A 22,639-nucleotide genomic window follows, 5' to 3' on the forward strand; every position below is an offset into this window, starting at 1 on the left:
CGACATGTGTGTAGCCTTAACCCCGGTTAAAGTTAAACAGAGCCTCAGCATCACAAAATGGATGCTGCCACCACAGACACGAGTCTGGCCTCCTGCTGCTGACCGAAACTCGGCAGATGGTGGCCTGGACAAAGGGTTTCCTGCCTTGGGAGGTGCGAGCACCACCCCAGACAGGGTTTTGTGTATTGGGTAGGACAGGGCTGAATAGAATCAGACATGCCCGGGGCACATAAGGTGTCCCCGTGCATAGGCCAGTCCAAACCGGTCCTGGGACTTTCCAGACCCAGGCTTGGCGCGGAACTGGACAAAGGAAAGGGGGTGTAACCACCCCCCTTCCTGGTTCCTCCCAGAGGAGGGACCTAGTAGGTGATCCACCCCTCAGATTGGGAATAAGAGTGGGAGCAGTGCCATTGCACAGCAGATCATCCTGAATCAACTTAAAACTAAGAAGACGACTGGACTTCGACATTCTGCTGCACAGAAGACTGAAGAAGAATCTCCCTTGTGGCCTAGGAGTGGCCACCCTGTGAACACAGGCACCAACCAGCAACTCGACGTCTGCTTTGCCGCCGCCTCCCGCCGGAGCCCGAGTCCAGAGCCCGACAAGAACCAGACTCCCAGACCTCTCAGAGCCCGATCCACAGTCCCTGCAAAGAAGGGACCTGTGGAGGCACCGAGTGACGTGGGACCGGACCTCTTGGAAGACACTCGAAAAGCTGACTGCGCAGCTTCTGAGGCATCCTCGACGTTGTGCTTTGGGGACTGAGAACCCCCACCACCGAGCAGCCCTTGCACCGAAGATCAGCCCTCCAGCATCTCCACGATCTGCGTGGGGCCCTTTTGCATTGTGCCACTCGACGCGCCATCCCGGCCACTAGCCACGTGGTCAGCGGCCATCTTGGCGACGAAACCGACGATTTACACAGCAGGTCTGGTTGCTCCAGACCTACCCAAGCTCCTGTAAAAAGGAGCACCCGCTCTGACCTTGCTGGTCCGAGTGTTAAGCATCTTTCAACTTCTGCCTGGCTTGCCTTTGCCAAGGCCTGTTTGCTCCGATCAAGTTGCCGACACCGCCAACAGCGAGAAGCCTGCGTGGGACAGCTCGTGACCGACTCCTGGACGCCCTCGACCCCGGGTATCCACGTGGCTGCAGAAAGAAGCTACCCGACAACGCCTGTTTGCACCCGACATCGCCTGGTTCCAATCTGGTTCCACGGTAGTCACTGGCTAGTGACTTTGAACACTGTCCCCTCTGCTTTCAGGTCTTCACATCTTCAGATCCACCCTTGGATCCACCGGAACTCTTCACATCGAGCCGCCTGCAGCATCTTCAGCTCCAAGCACCATCGACCAGCGTGACGAAACCCGACACTACTTCGACCCTGTGCACCCGCTTCCTGTGGGTGAGGTAACTCCGCTCCGCCGGTGCTCCTGCACTGGTACACATCTCAAGGGCCTATGTCTTAAGTTTCAGCTCCGTAGGTCACTCGGAAGGTTCCTAACTTTCTAACTTTGTACTTTTTACGCACCATAGACTTTACATTGGAAAGTGCGTGCACTTTGAACACTGCACCCGAGTCCTGTGGGCCTTTCCCGACGTAATCATTGCTAGTCTCGAATAGCTCCAGCGATTCCCAAGGCCCTAGGCCTGTTCCCTTTCCGATTGGTATCTCTTATACCACTTTCTTAGTATATGGTTTAGGTGGCCCCTAGGGCTCATCCATATTGTGCAACTTTTGTGTATTTTAAACTGTCTTGTGATTTAACGCGTGTGCTTCTGTGCTCATAAAGAGTCCAGGGGATTTTATAGTTAATAAATCAATATATATTTTCAATATATATCTGTGTGGTGTCCCTTTCATTTGGTATTCAAGGGGGTTGTGTATGGTATAACAGCTGGCTTCACATGCCTTTCAGAGTTTAGCCTAAGACTGCTTTGTCCACGTTACCACTAGGATAACTGGTCTACAAGGTTGAATTACAACCATCATCATAAGGGTTGCTTGGCATGGTACAAAGTGATCACTAAGAATTAGTGAGCATTATATACCAGGCCAACTTCTCACACTCTTCACCGCTCCTCCCCGCCTGTCGTCATCACGCACGTTGCAGACATCGCTAGCGGCCAGCGCTACGTCGCGGCCGGCGCTACTTTTAGGGGACTACTTTGTTTTTAAAGTTTAATTTTTTATTTAATTTTTTTTTATGCAGTCTATGTCCATCTACACACCCTGAGGATTACAACAATGTATTGGGTGTGTGGATTGGCGCTGTGGTTCCCGAGTTTACCTAGCCAAAAGGTTTCTGTTCTTTATAATAGTAGTATAGATAACGGGATACAACTGAAATCCCTGTTGTGTTCCTCTGCGCATCAGAAAGAGTTGACAGTACCCCATTTACCAGCACCTCTGCCCTAGGTGTGCTGTAATAGCCGAAAATACAGGCACGGAATCCTTAAGCATCCTTAATACTTAGTATTTACTTGCATATGACTGACCATCAACAATTAGGATAACTTTATCAGTTGCCCAGTCTTATGGGGTAGATGGAAAAAAATGAACTGTGTGTATTATGACACACACAGTTTCTATTAAAGGCAAAATAATTCTTAAGGACTTATGGCTCATCAGGTTGTCATTTAGACTCTCTGATCACAAAATGGAGATTTTAGTATAATGATATGTTTACTAAACACTTTTTAAGGACGTTTTCCATGCGTTGAGCAAGTATTGCTCTGGTGATTCCAGGACGTCTATGGAGACAAGATTCGGGTGACTGCCATTACTGATAACTGTTACACTTGACTGTAGGTTAGGATAACTAGGAGGGTGTATGTACTGGTGTTTTCCTCTATTTGACGAATTTCTCTTACTTGGCGATGACTCTTTTCGTTGTTCTTTTTAATACTTTTGTTATTGCTACTAAGTATACTGAAATGCGTTTTATTCACACTTTTGCATGCAGTAACGTTGATACTCTTATTAGAGACTTGTTTGGTTGTACTGGTGTATTAATAGGGGGTTTACCCAAACATAGTCACTGGGACCTGGGCTGACTAAGTACCAAGAGGAAGGGGTCCCAGCAAGAGTAACTGGTAATGTAAATAATAACAAAAATAGAATAATCACAAAGAGAGTTAATCCGTCCACATTGTTTTATTCACAATGGGGGTGTATACTGGATATACTGGACACTTTAATATACTAAGCGGTTGTGCAGTGCCCCAGGAAGGGAAGTGGGGGTGTGATCATGTGAGGATGACGTGATGGGAGGGAATTAGTGACAATTCAATCAACAAATTGAAACCGTTTAGTTCAAGGGTTACATACTATGTACAAAACAAAGGACGCTGGGTTCAAATTAGTCAAAACATATCATACTCCACAAGGTACATTCAATGAAACATTGGGGCGTGAAGTTGATAATGAGAAGCAGGTGGTTGTTGACGTTTCGACCCTCGACAATACGCAGGTATTATTGCTGTCCTTGCAGTGGGGTCTTCATCAGGACAAGGCACGGGGCGGGCAACCTTAATAGCATAACGTCATAGAATGAGTTGATAGGAGAGAATGCTGCGTCCATAAAATGAGTTTGGCACACGGTCACCCGTCTGGGATTGGGGAGATAGGGGGTCCACCGGACACACGTTGATGATAAATCCGACGCCGAGTTAATCAGGCACTGAATCCCACTCGCGTTCGCCAGTGCGAGTGGGATTCAGTGCCTGATTAACTCGGCCTCGGATTTATCATCGTGTGTCCGGTGGACCCCCTATCTTCCCCGATCCCAGACGGGTGACCGTGTGCCAAACTCATTTTATGGACGCAGCATTCTCTCCTATCAACTCATTCTATGACGTTATGCTATTAAGGTTGCCCGCCCCGTGCCTTGTCCTGATGAAGACCCCACTGCAAGGACAGCAATAATACCTGCGTATTGTCGAGGGTCGAAACGTCAACAACCACCTGCTTCTCATTATCAACTTCACGCCCCAATGTTTCATTGAATGTACCTTGTGGAGTGTGATATGTTTTGACTAATTTGAACCCAGTGTCCTTTGTTTTGTACATAGTATGTAACCCGTAAACTAAACGGTTTCAATTTGTTGATTGAATTGTCACTAATTCCCTCCCATCACGTCATCCTCACATGATCACACACCCACTTCCCTTCCTGGGGCACTGCACAACTGCTTAGTATATTAAAGTGTCCAGTATATCCAATACACACCCCCATTGTGAATAAAACAATGTGGACGGATTAACTCTTTGTGATTATTCTATTTTTGTTATTATTTACATTACCAGTTACTCTTGCTGGGACCCCTTCCTCTTAGTACTTGTTTGGTTGTACGGCACACACTTTCTTTCGCAGTACAGGTGATAATTGGATTGGCTCAAATCACATGTGATGCAGGGGTCATTTGTAAGACTTAAAGGAATAATTCGTTTTTCTTCTTTGAATTTGCAGCCCTGTGGAAGTCAACAGTGGTACATTTACTATGAAGAAATGTGTAGTGTACAAATTAGCCTGAGGTTGTTCCCATAATTGGTAGGTGTGGATGTGGCCACCTTCGCTCCCCCACCCCACTTGCTGTGCACCCAGTGCTTACTCTAATTTGAAAAAACGTACAACATATTCTAAAGGCTACAGTTTCCTGCCATTCCACTATTAATAGACCCCAATTTTTTTATTTATTTCAGTTTTCAAATAAACAGCTCTACATTACCAAACAGAGAAAAGCAGGTGTGCATGGTCAGTGAAATGGTTACCAACATATATACCAATAATACATTGAAGAAAAAGGATACAGATAGGATGGAGTCAGAACTTCAAGCCAAGGCTGACGTTGCGACTCAGTGTTGCCTTGGCACGGAGGTGTGGCTTTGGAGGCACGACCCCAGATAGTAACTCAGCAGTCCCCCGCCACACCCTCTCATAGTCCTCTAGCAAATGGGCAAATATCACTCACTCATCCAGGTCCTCACCAATTTGTGCAACAGAAGTCCTTGGCATCTATTCTGGGGCAGGACGTCAATATCGCATCTCAGGCAGGTAAAATCAGGATACTAAGCATTCCCCTAGCCTCCTTTCTCCGAAGTGCCTATCGCTCACAATCCACCTATCTAGCCAGCTCCTTCCGCCCTCCACACAAGTATGGGCCATTGGCAGATTTCCAGCTCGTCGTCATTTGGTCTCAGGCAAGTAAAAGCGCCATATCTGCAAACCGGTCTGTCGCCTTCTGGGCTGTGCTTTGGTTATGGAGGCCCAGCAAGCACAGCTGTGGGGAGCAGTCAACGTGTCTATCTGTAGCCCGACAGATCACTTGCAATATAGAGGCCCATAATGGGGCAAGCAATGGGCAAGTCCATACTATATGATAGAACCCCACATCAGCTGTGTGTCAATGGGAGCACACTGACTATTCCCCAGGGAACATAGTGTGAATGCACAGGGGAATGAGGTACGCCCAGTGTATGAAGTAAAACTGAATGAGTTTAAATCTAGCCTTTCGGGACACCTTGGGGCGAACGCCAGAGTTTTCTTCCCGGCGGAGTCATCAAACACGTTTTCTAAATCTGATGCCTAGTGTGGTGCAGCTGAGACCCGTCTACCTGCGCATCTTGTCACAGATTCCTATTGAGCAACTGGACTGTCTTCTTTATCCCCTTGACGAGGAACAGATAGCGAAAGCAATTGTGTTCCAGAGGATCCGCGGAACACGTCCTCCACCAAGCACAGATCCTAATCAGCAGAGCCCCATGCAACAATAAGTGCCCTACCGGAACGTCTGAAGTCTCCCTCGAGTACAAAAAGGAGTTAGCTTCATCCACGCAAATAGGTCACCCAGTGTAGTGAACCCTGCCTCGGGCCACAGCCCAGACTTCTGGGTGAGCCAGGACTGAGCAATCATCAGGTATATAGGACCCTAGACACGTCCTCTTTAATGCCTGTGCCCACACATACCATGCCGTTCTAACTAGGATATTCTCATCACGCACCATTGATGCAGGGGCAGGTCATAGCAGGATCAGAGTTAAAAGAGTTCTGCAAGGCGTCCCACGCACCCCGTGGCCTGCAGCACCCCAGAGCACCAACCTCCACCGAGCCACCCACTGCAACTGGGCAGCTAAACAGTAAAGCGCAAAATATAAATGGCTTTCTAGATAAACCTTTAGAGCTGCTAGCTAATTTAGTGACTCCAACAACCAGATGAAACTTCACGTAGGTTGACCTATTTAAATTAACTTTTGGGGCTATCATAAGTTAGACCTGGGTCAAAAGTCCATTTTGTATGAATTCTGGATAATGGGAAATGGTTTGCTTTAAGGATTTATTCCTCAACAGTAAGTTTTTCCAAGGGCCTCTTTAGCTGGCTTTTTTTGTATGTGCACCTTCAAGAAATATGCTTTGTCTGTGATTGTCATAAAATAATTTCAGAATCCACCACCAGGAATGCTCTTTCTGTCCTTACACAGGCATTTTGTTCCAAATATCACCTTTGGCCATCCAGTAGTGGAGTGCTTGAGAAAGAACCTGGGACAAGATCCTTTCTTTGGTAAGAAGCCTGCGCTTTTTTTCCCTTTTATTGTTTGCACAGGATTCTTTTGCAAACTGAGCTAGGTTTCATGCAGAGCTTAGATGTTTTGTGCTGATCTAAAATAATTGATGAATTCCCTTACAATATTGTGAAAAACGTCTACGTAGTAGTGCTTCAAACTGTTGAAAAAATAAGTGGTTTCTGGAAATTCTTTAGATTTACATTTTCAAGAACTTTTTTTTCAATTGCATGTTTAAAAATCGTGTAAGTAAAATTCTACATTAGATATCATTTCTTAACAATAGAACGCACAATTGTATATTGGATGCATGATGTGCCTATGGCATTGTGTTCATATGTCCGATTTGGCACAGAAGGCACTTTTGATGAGGTCAAAACACTACACTGAGTGTTCACCCACCTACTTACCCTCTACCTGTCTTGTTTCCTTTTTTTTCTTTATATTAAGTCGTATCTTTCTTTTCCTGTACATGTAATAAGAAATAGATTTAATCTGTTATACGTGTTCCAAAAAGGGTGTCACTGATTTTGGTTAGTTTCATTTTAAATACATGAACTTCATCACTCTACTACAAAGAATAAAACTGTTGTAAATGAAGGAATTTTGCCTAGTTATTCCTAACTTGGGAAGGCGTAGCATTTTGGCGCTTTCTCAGGTTTACCAGCAATAGTAAATCTGGGGATGTGTCAAAATCCAGGGAAGCTGCATGGGGACACCCACGCAACTCCCATGGAATGCCTCTCCAGGGCAGATCGACGCAACACAGCGATTTGCGTTGCGTTACTCCTGATTTGTCAAGTCACTCAAGGCCAGGGGCGGTGGGTGACATTTGAAAGTGGTGGGGCGCAAAGTGATTTGCATACAGCACCGTAGCCAGCGAGCGAGCCCGAACCCCAAAAGGGGGGTTTGGGGGGATAATCCCCCCCAAGAAAATTTTGAAAAAAAAGAAGAAAAATCGTGCATTTTCAAGCAAATTTGAGAAAGCAGGAAGGTTAATAAAGCAATTGTGAAAGTGCAGTTATTACAATAATAGATGGCATAACATAGGTAGCTGCTTATTCAGTATAACCACATAGCTTCATACATTCTGTCCTATTATGCTCAGACTGAATCCTGTCACCAGGCCAACTGTCTCACTTTCAAGAACAGGACCATATTCAAACCACTTACATGGACATACAAATCAGCAAATGACATGGCATTCAACCTACTCTCTGACACCCTACCATGCTACACACCAACTCGGAACTTTAGATTCACCAATCACAACTTTCAAATCAGCAAATGACTCGGCTCCCAACACCCTCTCTGACACAGGTCAGAACCTTAGATCCACCAATCACAACCTTCAAACAACACCAAAGCCACCATTTTTGCCTCCTAGTTCTGGGACTTTAATCTCTGTCCTTCTGCACTGAAACTCCACATCACCCAATATGTGGCCCATCCAATGTCTGCAGGAATTTCAGATGGCATTGAAAAGACATGTGCTTCAAAGGAAAAAGCACAGAGGCATGGCGGATGTCGACAATGGCATTTAAAGAACGTGCAATACAAAATAACGTTATATGGGCAAACATTTTTGTTGTTTTCCCCAAACATTTTTTATTAAGTAAATAGAACACTATGAGGGATCCGTACAGGAGAGCTGCATAATTGTGACCAATTGACTACAATCAACAATCAAGGGGAGAGGATGTAGCCTTACGGCTAGAGCGGTCGGCTTCGAAGCTGGGTAACCTGGTTAGAGTCTCAGCAACAACACTCTACATCCTGTGATTCAGGGCAAATCACTTAATCTCCCCGTGCCTACCAATAAAAAAATGAAGGTGTTCATCTATAACGAAACTGGTGCTCATGTAAAGCGCTCTGAAACACGATTTCACAGGTCTAGTTTGCGCTATATAAAACTCAAAAAAGAAAAAATCTGAACTTCAAGGTCTGCTTAGCCATACAATATGACTATTCAATGATCAAATTATACAGGTCCTACACACGGTCACTGCGAGGAACCTATGAAGCAATGACTGATGACTCATATGCCTTCCCCATAGGCCTATACACCCAGGAAGCAGCACGTGACTTGCTGTAGCTACTCTACGAGTCACTCTTGTGGAATGCTCAAGAGGAACTGACCCTTTTCTAAGCGGAACAGCTTTAAAAAACCGGAAAGAGAATGAGCTTTACTCTGTAATGATAGGAGTGTTGTCTTTATATCTTTGGCACCTCACCTGTTCTAGGGCCCTCCGGTACGCATGCTTGAGCCTGGAACTTCCCATTATCAGAATAAGTGAGTGGATGTGGTTGTCTGCTTGTTGGTCTCTGGTGTTTGCGGCTGTGTGCATGTGCGAGTATGGTTGAGTTTACATGTGCTGGTGTTTGTGGCTGTTTGCATGTGTGAGCAGGTTTGCGTTTACATGTGCTGGTATTTTTGGCTGTTTGCATGTGTGAGTATGTTTGAGTTTACAAGTGTTTGGGAAAAGAATTACAATCAATGCAATGAACTCCCCACTGTATTTATGTCCTGAGTAATTTGCCACAGCCTCCTGTGCACTGAGATATCTACACAACAATATTAACCTCCTCCCTGCAGCTAGGCAACATGCAGAAATGCAATTTCATAAAAACTCATACTTACAGGCCTTGGGGATAGCATTTATACCAGATAAAAGCCAGCCACTCTGTTTCTATTAATGTCAGATTTCTGCATCCGTTATCTCTCTAGAGGAACCATGACCAAGGCTGAGAGGTAAAGTGGGCGTAAAATTAGACTTTATATTTGCTTTTGAAGTGAGATGAAATCCAAATATTGGCAAAGCGAATGTGTTTCACTTTTATAGTAAATACAGATACACACCATCCAAGCACATATTGACTCAACATAGATGGTGGTCAGAACAACTGACCACCCCAGGGACACAGAACAACCGGCCCCCTGGCACACAGAACAACCGGCCCCCTGGCACACAGAACAACCGGCCCCCTGGCACACAGAACAACCGGCCCCCAGGCACACAGAACAACCGGCCCCCAGGCACACAGAACAACCGGCCCCCAGGCACACAGAACAACCGGCCCCCAGGCACACAGAACAACCGGCCCCCAGGCACACAGAACAACCGGCCCCCAGGCACACAGAACAACAGACCCCCATGCACACAGAAGAACAGACCACCCCAGGGGCACAAAACAACTGCCCCCCTGGCACACAGAATAACCGGCCCCCTGGCGCACAGAACAGGAGACCACCCCTGGCACACAGAACAACAGACCAACCCTGGCACACAGAACAACAGACCGCCCCAGGCACACAGAACAAGAGACCCCCAGGAACACAGAACAAGAAACCCAAGGAACACAGAACAAGAAACCCAAGGAACACAGAACAAGAGACCCCCAGGAACATAGAACAGACCCCCCACACACAGAACAACAGACCCCCCCCACACACACAGAACAACACACCCCATACACACAGAACAACAGACCCCCAGGCCGACAGAACAACAGACCCCAGGCAAACAGAACAAGAGACCCCCCCACACACAGAACAACAGACCCCCAGGCACACAGAACAACAGACCCCCATGCACACAGAACAACAGACCCCCATGCACACAGAAGAACAGACCACCCCAGGGAGACAAAACAACCGGCCCCCTGGCACACAGAATAACTGACCCTCTGGCACACAGAACAACAGACCCCCAGGCACACAGAACAACAGACCCCCCAGGCACACACAACAACAGACCCCCCAGGCACACAGAACAACAGACCCCCCAGGCACACAGAACAACAGACCCCCCAGGCACACAGAACAACAGACCCCCAGGCACACAGAACAACAGACCCCCAGGCACACAGAACAACAGACCCCCAGGGACACAGAACAACAGACCACCCCAGGGACACAGAACAACCGGCCCCCTGGCGCACAGAACAACAGACCCCCAGGAACACAGAACAACAGACCCCCAGGGACACAGAACAACAGACCCCCAGGCACACAGAACAACAGACCCCCAGGGACACAGAACAACAGACCACCCCAGGGACACAGAACAACCGGCCCCCTGGCGCACAGAACAACAGACCACCAGGAACACAGAACAAGAGACCCCCAGGAACACACAACAGACCCCCCCCCCACACACAGAACACACCCCATACACAGAACAACAGACCCCCAGGCACACAGAACAACAGACCCCCAGGCACCAAGTTCAGAGCGGGACATTTTGGGTCACCCTTACAACGAAGCACCATGAATGAGCAGCTGCATCCAGGTAAAGAACTAAAGAAGGCGTAGACACAAATAAAAGGTGAAAAGATGTAAAGTGAACTGTGTGGGTCTTTTAATTTAATTTGTATAGTTATAACTCTATTAATTCTACAGTCAAGGGCCCCAGTACTGTCACACTACGAAAACATACTATACAGTGTGTTACGTTTCTACTGATGCCTAGGTGGTACCTCTATGTTATGTGGGCATGAGTGTAATGGGAGGCGGGGGCCGGAGAAGTTGTAGATACAAGTAGCTTCTCCAGGCGACTTACACCCCTGTCAATGGAAAGGTGCTAGTTGAGGGGGAAAGTGAAGCTAAGTGAATTTTACCTGCAGCAGCTCCAAGTCCTATCCAGAAGTGAACGACCAAAAACATTTTTCTCTGGCTTTTGCTCGGTTTATTATCATCAACCATGAGTAATGCAATCCCTACCCAGTTGCTAGGCAACATAAGGGATGTTAACCTTCTTTCCCGCCCTGCAGTGATCAGTTTCTATTACATGACCAGAGGCCTAATTACCGTTTTAGCTCCTTACTGAACTACTTTGGCAGCAAAGATAAACTATAACAAATATATTTCTTTAACACGGATATCAGATAACAAGGCAGCATCTGCAGTCCAGGCCTCCATTCTTGATGACATCACAGTGAAAACGATGACATCACTACCCTCTGCATGAATAGTCCAGAGGTGGCTATATATTTGGTCTTTGCTTACTTACTATTTATTTGTTACTGTACTTTGAATTCTCTGAAGGACATCAGTGTCGACTTGCCCGCCAGCTATCAGCGCATTTATATCTTGGTTTAGACGGGAGACAGTGCAGAGTGCACTTTCCACTAGGTCTGCATCACTTTGTGATGCAAACCAGGATCAAATTAATACATCTGCCCCATAACCATAACACAACGACTAGGGAGTCATACTAATAAAATTGGATTGCTACCCAAAGGAACCCTTTTAGCAATCACAGAATAATGAAAGACTTAAGGGGGAAAAATAAGATTCTATTCCTATGCCTTTCAATTTTCATGCAGCTCTTCGACGCCTGCTCATAGCTCAATGTGCTATATTTGAAGGATTGTTACTTATGAACTCCAAGCAACAAAAGGATCTCTGTGACAAAAGCAATAACCCACTGAGCTATCTACATAAAATACCATTCTGTGATCTGCATGTCACACATTGTGCTTTGCAGGGGGGAACATTAACCCTCTATGGTATTATATCATGAGTCAAACTTGTGACTAAACAAATGGCAGATCTCTCCCTCATGCGCATTAACCACAAGTTATGACATTATAATTATCCCCCCTGAAAAATGCCACATACAAAAAGATCTCTGCAGGCTGCTCTTCTCTCGGTTCTACCTGCCATGCAGAGGGCACCCCCTTGACCTTGGCGCCTGGTGCGACAGCACAGGTTGCACCACCATAAAGCCGGCACAGAACAGTAATCACTTATCGAGCTCTGCCTTATCAGTGCCAATTCTCTCACTATACTGTGCCACGCGAGTGCCAAGCTCTCCCTGGATTTCGTGTTTTTTTTATCTGTAGCAGTGGAAGGAAATGTCTATTTACTTCTGTGACAGAAACAACCACTGTGGAATTTTGCAGTGGGATTCATGAGTCCGTGATTTATATGAGATATGTTCCATATGTGAATTAAAAAGAAAGCCTGGCAAATTCTACCCAGGTTATTTTTCAGCAACTCTTGTTCATCCGTTTATAGAAATAAGTGAACATAAGAAGCTTTGACGTTGATACCTACATGGCCTCCCAAGGTACCAGTGAAGTGTGAAGTGTAGCTCAACTGAGACACAAAGAAAGAAGTACATATTAGTGGCTGACTCGACATGCTGAAATATTTCCCTGGTAGTAAATGACGCCTGCTCTGGCCAGGCATGCGAAACTGTACTGGCTGAAATAGCTTAAATAATATTTTAGTTTAGTACTCCGAGTAGTAAGGTCGTGTCTCTAATATTTCTGACACTTGCATGAATGATAATGAGAGGAAACATTGCTAAGACAACTACTAGCTCTGAGAGAAAGCCCTTTAGTTTCAAGGTGCCACAGACCTGATTTTTGTCATAAGTCCCTCCCAGGAGTTTGTGAAAAGATATCGGCGTACTTTGTTTGTTTTCTTTAAATGCAATATTTCTTTTGCACCAGCTAAACTTGGGGTTTCTTATCAGTGGACAGAGGCGATCACATTATCAGTGGACAGAGGCGAGCACACGCTGCAGGTGGAAACCTTCATAAAAATCAAAGTCATTCTGAGGGTCAACCCCCCAATACTGTGAGACTCCAAGTTCCAAAGACAGCGCGCTGACATCACTTACCCTGGAAGTAGGCCCCGCAGCAGATCCGCATAATCCTGGGAAGGCAGGGAGTCTGGGCTCAGGGCGCTGACGTACTCCTGGAGCGGCAGTGATTCCTCCTGCCTCGCCATGGCCAAACTCTCGTCCCGCGGACCCAGGACCTGCAGAGAGTCCTATCCCCGCCCTTCCTTCTCACCCCTCAGACCCCGCCAGTCTGTCTCATGTCCTGGGTCTCAGCCCGAGCGCTCTGGCTGCAGTTCACTATAAACCCCGACCCAGGCGACACCTCTCTGCCGGCACCTGTCCTAGGCTAGAGGGAAGCTGCCAGGCTGTCGATGGAAGCAAGTAAATGCCCGCCTTTACTCCTGACACCTTCCGAGCGGTGGACTAGCCAATCCTGGCGCGGTATACAGCGCCAGGATTGGCTAGGGGGGCTAATTTACTACTCGCCCTTTTTTTAACGTGTTTTCAGCGGCGGCGACTGTCAGAAGCAGCACCCCTCTCTATGGGGAAAGTCTAGCGCGCATGCTCGGGCAAGGTGGCACCTCACCTTGTCATGCGCAGTACTGCTGCAGCTGAGTGTCGACTGTCACTCAAGCTGCAGCAGCCCAGCCAGCCCCACCCCCCTGCGCAATCCCGATTGAGTCGGGTGTGTCCCACTCCCGGCCGATTCCCGGCCGGTAGCGCTGATAATTAAACAGAGGTAATTAATGCCAAAAATACCACGGTGCGTCCATGTGGCTTAGTGGGGCTACGCCCCTACGCCCCAATGGACGCACCGCTGCTGCTCAAGGCCACGCAAAGTGGCCTTGCGTGGCTTGATAAATCGTATTTTAGGGTTTGTGTCACACATGTACCACATTGCGTGGTACAAACTCGACGCAAACCCTTGATAAATATTCTCCCCATGTCCATTAAATCAAACAGAGTTTTTTTTTTTGTACATCAGAAATGCTGAACTCACATGTTTGAAAGTGCTCTTGCTAATGAAGACAAAGGCAGTCCTGTAAAAATACAATATTTGCCTAAGATCACACAATTTGAGACCAGTTTACGGGTTAAGTACATTACAATTATGTCGAGTAGATTATTCAAGTTACTAGACCTGCAGGTCTTGTAAAAGTTTTAGGATGTTCAAGGCCTGGCAAAGAGAACTACCAGCTTTATTTTGTTGAATTTATGATACATTTCGAAGCCTGAAACTTGTGGAAGGCAGCAGCACGGTAGATTATTCTAGGGAGGATAACTATTCTGGACAACTAATCTTACACATCTTTCTTTCGTTAAAAGTGAATCCTCCAGAATTAAAATACTGTACCATGGAGTGCAGAGCTTCTGGAAATATTTAGGAAGTGGAGAGTAAAGGCTAAATCCCTCCCTATATCAACAGATTTCTGAGTGATATTTTGGTCTGCTGTTACATCACTAAAGTCCATAATGCCTGCAACAAATACAAATAGATTTCCAAGTAGCTGCTTTTCAGACACCTGTAAGGTAATGGCATTGACTGCAGCGGTGCCAGCAAATAATACACCTAATTAAAATGATTTTCTGGAGGAACGCAGTTTTTCATATTAAAATCATCTGTTTTAATATTGGCAGAAAACAAATGATACAAAGAATAAAAATGTATAGGAAAAGCAACAAAATACCTATACCAGAAAAAGAGAGATTTGCAGTAGGAGTAAATGTGTAAAATAAATTATAGCAACCCCGATTTCCTTGGCCAAATAAAGAGATGGCACTCAATATAGTTTCTGTGCAATTCAATTAGTAGCAACAGCAATCCGTTCTTCGATATTTATTTATTTACTACTTTAATATTATTCATTCAGCACATACTACAATACTGATTGTCTCTAGGTGTCATAATCCATTCTAAATAATGTAAAATAGAACAGGTTTTAAGTGCAAACAACAGAACCTCTGAAGACCAAAGAACGTAATAGGAAAGCTGAAATATAAGTAGTTTCTAAATAGTAATGTGTTAAGATCCTTCTTGAAGCTAGAAGAGTGTTATTATTTTTAATATATTTGGGCAGTGAATTGCTGATGCTTGAGCTAACTAGAATCTGCAGTCTCCTTTTTACTGGAGTTTGGTTTTTGGAATGTGGATGGTACATTATATACATTGCCGAAAGGAAGCTATATGGAGGAGGAAGGCGAACTTCCAGCTTTGTTCAATATTCATTTGTCTACTTGTGTGATAACTGTTGTGGCAAGCGGAGAAACAGTCTTTTCATCAGCACTTGGGCCAAGAACAAATATCCTGTTAGTTATAATTTAACCTCTTCACCAATGGTTATGTTCGATTAAAGTAGCATCTCAAAAATGCGTCCAAAAATATTCAAAGATAAGCATCAGAGCTACAGTTTCACTCAATAACAAATAAGGAGTATAATATTGAATTGAATTTTGAAATGTAGAACTTGATAGTAGATTGACATACGTGTTTTTATATCCATGTAAGAGTAGGTTTTTTATATCCATGTAAGAGTAGGTTGGAAGAAAACAGTTGCTAATCTCATCTACAAAACTTCCATAAACATTAGATATAGAAATGTTTTCATTTAAACAAAAACATATTTTAGGTTCTATGTATTCAAGAGCCAATATTTTACATTAACATAGTAAAGCTTTCACAATTCCCCACAAGAAAAGTACAGATTTTTATTTGGGTGACTCAGGCATCAGTGGATAGAAGTAAGAGTAATCTAAAATATCAAACACTTGGCTAAGCTACATGTCAAAACATTTGGGCAATCAACATGGAAAGGGTAAATGACGGGAGGTGCAAGAGGCAGTGTGGGCAGGAGGGCACGTTCATGCACATCTTATGGGAATGTGGTTGCATCCAAAGTTACTGGCAAGAAGTACACAAGTGCTTGAAAGAGGTTCTTGGGGTAAGCCTTCGTCCTAAAGCCAAGTGCTGTCTCATAAATGTATGGGAACCTACAGACCTAAATACCAAGGACAAATATGGGCCACGTTGGGCCTGATGCTGGCCAAAAGGAATTTAGCCTAGTGCTGGGGTGCCCCCTCAACTCACGAAATGGAGGGCAGACATGGACTGGTGCATGTTTAGGGAGAAGATAGTGTATACAGTGCAGTGGTGCCCCAGGAAGTGGTTTGATGTTTGGACTAAGTGGAACGCATAACGAGGTGACATTTGTGCTCCACCAGTAATCCTCTCCCTGGAGGATCCTGTAACGCCTTGAGTTCTTAATTCAGACTCAATGTGCAGACGTAATTATATTGTAAAGATGCTTTCTTTCTCCTCTATGTACACATGGTATCGAGTCTCTTGTTTAATAAAAAAGGTTTAAAAAAACAAACAAAAAATCCTTGGGCGATGCTTTGTCCTTTGCATGTGGGGATTGTTCCAACTGTTCCTGCTAATTTAATAGAAAAGTATAATCCAATATCCTTAGTTGTTCAATATTACCCTTACCTGAGACTCAAGACACATAGTTTGCTATTATTTTCAGTAAAGGAAAAAGTAAATTACGGTGTCTTCCTATTGATGGAATAAAGAATGTATTAAGTAGTTAGTTCTTATGGTTGATATTTCTGTGAACTGCCTGTCGCATCTGCTATTTGCTTGTCCACACGTTTTCCTCTGACCAGCAAATGTCTTCCTCCTCATCCCAGTCCCACAAGCCCTGAGCCACCATCAACCGGATGTGAAAGTGTTGCCGTCTAACTGTTCTTTTAGGTTTAAATCTTGTATTGCAAAACAAACAATATGAAGTACAATGTATAATCACTACATATGGGGAACTATCCCCATTCTCCAAAACTGTTTTCCAGAGCCTGTGGGCAAACCTGCAAGAAACACCTTTGCAGACTCTACCTGTGTGATAAATTAATGCTTTCAACCACCTGCCACTCTGAGCTTTACTTTACTCAAAGGACAACCTTGAGCACTGTCCAACGAACTCTTTACTCTATAAATGTTTGTGTTGTTCTTGCCCAGTCCAACTACAGAAATGGGAGTCCAAGCAGGATCACTACCATCCACACAATGCTGCAGGTCAGAAAATTAGGGGTGGGGAGGTGGCGTAGGTCTGTCACATTGTTACAAGGGTTCACCTCGAACTCCCATTGCTCCCTGTGATTCAATGGTTCTCCACCGGTGAGTACCAAGTCACCCTGTTCATGACCACAGGAAGGCGAAATGGAAACCAACCAGAGCGCTAAGACTATGCAGCCATGTTGGGCTATATCAGACCACATACTCCTACTTGTTTTAAAAGGCAGTGGTCATATTGCCAATCAGAGCCTTAATTGACTTGTGTTTGAGAAATGGTGGTAAAGATCCCATGTCTAGTTTAAGGGCAGGAGTTTGAGCAAGTTTGTGCTGTAGCACCTTCAAACAAGATCATTGAGCTATACTGCCCACTGCCCTATGCAGGCTCCTCATCCTAGGGGGAGGAGGCGTGTGTGCATGATTTAATTGTTTCTTTCACGGTCTTCTTGTAAATAACCCCCTTAAAAGTATGTTCCTGTAACCTGAACGGCTGCACAACATGTTCCCTGCCTCCTCCTCTTTGTGCTGGAGGTGTTCGGCTTTAACTGGGGATTTTATACACATTTGGTGGGCATGCCCACTCCTGACCCTGTTCTGGAAAGAAGTCCTCAGTCATATCAAACGGGTACTTGGTTTCCCCCTGCCTGCCTCCATAAACACAATCCTCTTGGGTATCAAACCAGTCAATCTAAAGGCACTCACCCGTAGTGATTGGATTTTAGCACTGCATATGCTTGGAGCAGCCAAGCAACTTATATTGTTACACTTGAAGAAAGCGGAGGCCCCCAAATTGCTGCTTGGTACGTGCGCTTATGGCATTTCATAACTATGGAGCCATTTACAGCGTGTCTACAAGCCCGAGAAACGCGCTTCACCACTGTTTGGCAGCCCTTAATTAAGTACCTTTGCAAACTAGAACATGCACGCTACATGCCCGCCAGACTTGGAGCACTGCGACTTTTTGAAGATGCTGCCCTCCCACCGGACCCCGATAGGCTGCTCCCACTCCCTGGTTAACACCGCGTGCATCCTCCTTTAAGAAGTAATGGGATCCCCACTGGCATGCACCATTGGCTCTGACCCCTATCTGCCCGCTCACATGATCTTTTCTTCTACTGCTACTTATCTGTCTTCTCTACCTTTCGTTCTCTCTTTGACTTCTTTTCTTTGACACATCATGTTTCTTCTTCTCCGGGCCTCTTGCCAACGTTCTGATGTTAATTTTCTTAATGGGCTTTGTGAATCACCACAACGAACCGACATTGCTTTGCATGCTATGCCACGCGGCCGGCCCAATAAGGGTTGTAGGCGACATGCTGTGTTTAAGTTGACCTGCTACTGCCTTTCCATGCTTGTAGAGGCACATCTATAAGACGCGGCCGTCCCTGAATAGGGTTGTGGGCACGACGCTGTGTATACCTGGCCCTGTTTTACCTTTATTTCGAAAATAAAACAGATTTACAACAAAAGTATGTTCCTAGATGTTAACTGAGTAAATATGTCCTTGTTTAAATGGAGAACATCTGGCGGTGAGCATAGAATAATAGGTAGGTAAGGGATGCCTTATGTGCCAATTGTAGTTCTGTTGGGTAAAAAGCGAGTTATTCGAGCTTTCAAAAATAAATTTGACAAAATGATTTGTCCAGTTTCAACATTAATTAATCTGTATGAACCAAATGAAAATCCAAAACAGGTGGGGTATCAACAAATTATTTTCTGAATTCATTTGCATTCATAAATACCCTGTATTTTGTCAAATTTATTTTTGAAAGCTCGAATAACTTGTTTTTTACCCAACAGAACTACTGTTTATGTATAAAAAGCATTGCCCAGGTTCTGGGGGATACTGGGTTACCCCATAGTAATTTACTGTTATGTGCCAATTTGTCATTTTCCTGGTCTCGAAAACAGGTGTCATTTTCTTTAAGGTAGAAACATGTTTTCTGCGGAGAAATCACTCGTTTTTTGTCCACCACTCACCCTTTGTCATAGTCTTTATCCTTTGAGGACATTGAGAAGATTTCTCTGTTTATTGTGAAGTTGTTGGTGCAATACTTCTTTCTTGTTGAGTAACCAATTGCGTACTTCTCATTTAATTTCTTTAAGGAGCCAGTGATCAATGTAGATGTAGATGTGGCAATCTCACTATGTGGCAACACAAGTAGGTGCCTTCCACGAATTAGGAAATGAGCAGCTGAAATGAGACAATTTTAATCTTTGCATGGTTTTGGTCTAATATTGAACATGTAGCACTATGGCACAGTGTATGAGTGCGTTTGCAAGAAAAAGCTGAACTGAGACTGTGCCTCAACACCGATCCTGAAATCACTCAGCTTCATCCCATGTGATAGGGTGTCCCTACCCATGTAGATTCTGGTGTCTCTGTGGAGCAGGAGCATAATTTTGAAAATTAGGTGCTTGACGAAAATACAGCCTAAACAACATTCCTACCAGTACACTTCTTTGTTTAACATGGAATGTTGTTGAAGTGTCTTTGTGTTTTTTATTCTCAGCACTCTTCATTAAACTGAGCATCGAACAGTACAGTCCCAAGAAAGGGCAGGTCTATAACACTTTCAATCCATCAAGATTTTGTAATGCGCGCTACTCACCCGTGGGGGTCTCAAGGCGCTGCGGTTGGACTTCAGGCCTTAGCTCCAATAGCCCAAGCCATTGCGTTGCCAGAGTGATGCCTTCACCACACCTCGCCACTCCTTGTATTGGAGTTAATAAATACTGCCAGTCAATAGTAAGTAAAGATGACTTGAGAGGGGTATTGTCAGGACTGACTAACGGAAAACTGCATTTTTGGCCTTCATGCACAACCACACTAGGGGAAGATGAGACTCTGATTCACAGCCCAGTGTACGTTGGTAGCAGGTAGATCAGTTAGTATTCATTGGCTGCAGGCGATAGGGCTACCCATGTTAAGGGGCTAAGGGATGGCCTTAAGTGGACAGTAGCAGGGGAATGCCACATGCGTAGACCTCACACCGACCTTAAGGGTGTTGGAGGTATAAATAAGTGGAGGCAATTGGTATGTGAACTGTTGTACCCCTCAGATGTGCTTTCACCACCATAGATCTGGTGCATCCCCTTGAACAGTAATTGACTAGTGTGTAAGTTGTAGCACGTTTTGGTGAAAAATGGCATTGACACCACCGACACATCTTTTATAAATAGAACCACTAATGGTTTTGAACACTGATATATTTAGTTTGCTGTATGCAAATTAATACGTTTAAAAAAAAATGAGGATTCTACACAGTTAGCTATCTAGAATGATCTTTGTCAGGACAGTAACTTCTCTCATCCTGTCTGCTCCCCAAATCTAGTGATTCTGTGTGTGTGGATCCTGGAAGGATTAAAAATGCATAGTTTGGACCTGTGGCCGGAATTGTGACTCAAGTTTGATTACCTTGAGGAAAGGTGCGTTAATGCAAATGGCACAAGAGGTCATGCAACTCAACATTGACTGTCTAAAAACTGTACCCCTCCTCATTCACAACCTGGGTGACTTGTTCTCCAAAGTTTACCACCTGCTTAATGTTAAGGAAACTCTAGTGAGATATCACTGAGGAATAGGATAAAGCTCTGTGGGTGTAGAATGGCCATAACCGTATTTCACAAACATAGTTGTGAGCAAGACAAAGTTTAACTCCCCCAGGGTCTCCAAATACCACAGGTTCCCCCGAGAAAGTAGAGGTGGGAAGAGACAGGCGCACAACCTATTGCCTGAGGAATAGGCAGTCTTTAAGCTCAACCTACAGTCAATCCCCAAACAGAGTGTTGCCCTACGTTGCACTAAAAGAAAGGCTAGAAAGCCGGCAAAGACAGAAATACCAACACCCAAGCCTAGAAAAAAACAGGCAAGCGAGAAGGAGGGGGCTGGTGGGGGAACTGAGCCAAAAGTTAGGATTACCCCTTCCCTTAAGTCATTTTTTAAGGTGCAACTACAAGCACAAGATCATCAATCTAAGTCACAATCAACTAGAGATCCAATAGTTTGCACTGACAACACTAGCATTAATTCCATCCTGGATAAAGAAAAGGACAGCAAGGCAGGCATGGATAATTCCACAATGTTGAAGTCTGCAAATACTCTAGCAGCAGTAGGAAGTCCATGGAAGCCACAGGCAATAAAAGTCTGAACAGCTTAGAGCCACAGCCACTTAACTCAAGCCAGAGCTCTACAGAACAATTCCTGGAAAAAATGTTTGAGGAAAAGAGGGCTAAATTTGCTGTTTCAGAGGTCAATCAGAACAAGATACAGGAAGCTTGCGAAATGCTAGACACTAAGCTAAATGCACTAGGGGATAGAGTAACTGCGGTGGAAGCAGCAGTAGGTACTCTAAGCAAAAAAGTGGACTCAAACCAAAAGGAGATCAGAGCCCTGAGGGCAAATGACAAAAGCATTAATGAAAAGCTTGAATCATTGGAAAACCAGGCCAGGAGGAAAAATCTAACAATTTTTAATGTACCAGAGGGCCAAGAAGGAACAGACAGTAAAAAGTTTACTGTCTCACTCCTTGAAGAGTATTTCCCTTGGGTTAAGGCAGCTGAATTAGAGGAAGATATTCAGAGGACACACCGTACCCCTTTGGGAGAAAGAAAGAAAGACCCCGAGTAAAATACTAATAAACTTCAAAACCTATACCGTCAAAGAGAAGAACCTGAGCGAGGCCCTAAAGAAGGGATCTTATAACAAAGATGATTGGTCATTTAGAATCCGCTCAGATATTGATAAGGCTACCCAAGACAGACAATGGGAGCTGGGGCAACAAATGCAGGAGCTAAGATCCCTCGTGGCCACTGTACAGATGAAATTCCCAGCAGCCCTCAGGATCATGTGGAGAAACAAAATGCATAATATTAAGGATCCAAAAGAGGTTGAGCTTTTCCTGGAACAAATGAAAGATCAAATGCGAGATCAACAATAAAATGACGTTCAGCATTAAAAAGGCAAACATGAAGTTTAAAGAGGGCTAATAATACAGCCCAAAGAAGAAAAGAGGGAGGCTGCTCCAGGGAGGGAAGTTTTAACTTGCACAAAAGATTAAAAAAAAATACAAGCACTGGGGTAGGAAGCAAATTAGGGGGAAAAAAACAAAAAATATGTCCTCAAGGTGAGGCAAGAAAGGTGGAGCATAGGACCAGCAAACCGGATCAAGAGGCTCATACAAAAACTCTGAGAAGATGAAGAAAGACCCGAAGACAGTGAACATACTCTCATGGAATGTTAATGGTCTAAGAACCAAAAGTAGGAGAAGGAGGATACTTGAGTACCTGAAGACAATAGACAGTGAAATCATAATATTGCAGGAAACCCACCTCTTAAAAAAGGAATGGAAGGAAATTATAAAGAAACTGAGCTGGGTGGACGCATTTGTCTGTACAAACCAAGATTGCGTCATAAAGGGAATTGCTGTATTGTTTAA

General features: G+C 44.7%; 1 protein-coding gene across 1 annotated transcript in view; it reads left to right on the forward strand.

Annotated features, from left to right (window-relative positions):
- RPE (ribulose-5-phosphate-3-epimerase) overlaps positions 1-22,639 on the forward strand; it is a 233,174-nt gene that overhangs the window by 26,525 nt on the left and 184,010 nt on the right. Inside the window, exon 2 of the mRNA XM_086955551.1 lies at positions 6,480-6,559. Coding sequence (XP_086811677.1) covers positions 6,480-6,559 — 80 coding nt within the window. The remainder of the gene's footprint in view (positions 1-6,479; positions 6,560-22,639) is intronic.

Source organism: Lissotriton vulgaris, chromosome 2_1 (assembly GCF_964263255.1).
Source record: "Lissotriton vulgaris chromosome 2_1, aLisVul1.2, whole genome shotgun sequence".
Lineage (NCBI taxonomy): Eukaryota > Metazoa > Chordata > Amphibia > Caudata > Salamandridae > Lissotriton > Lissotriton vulgaris.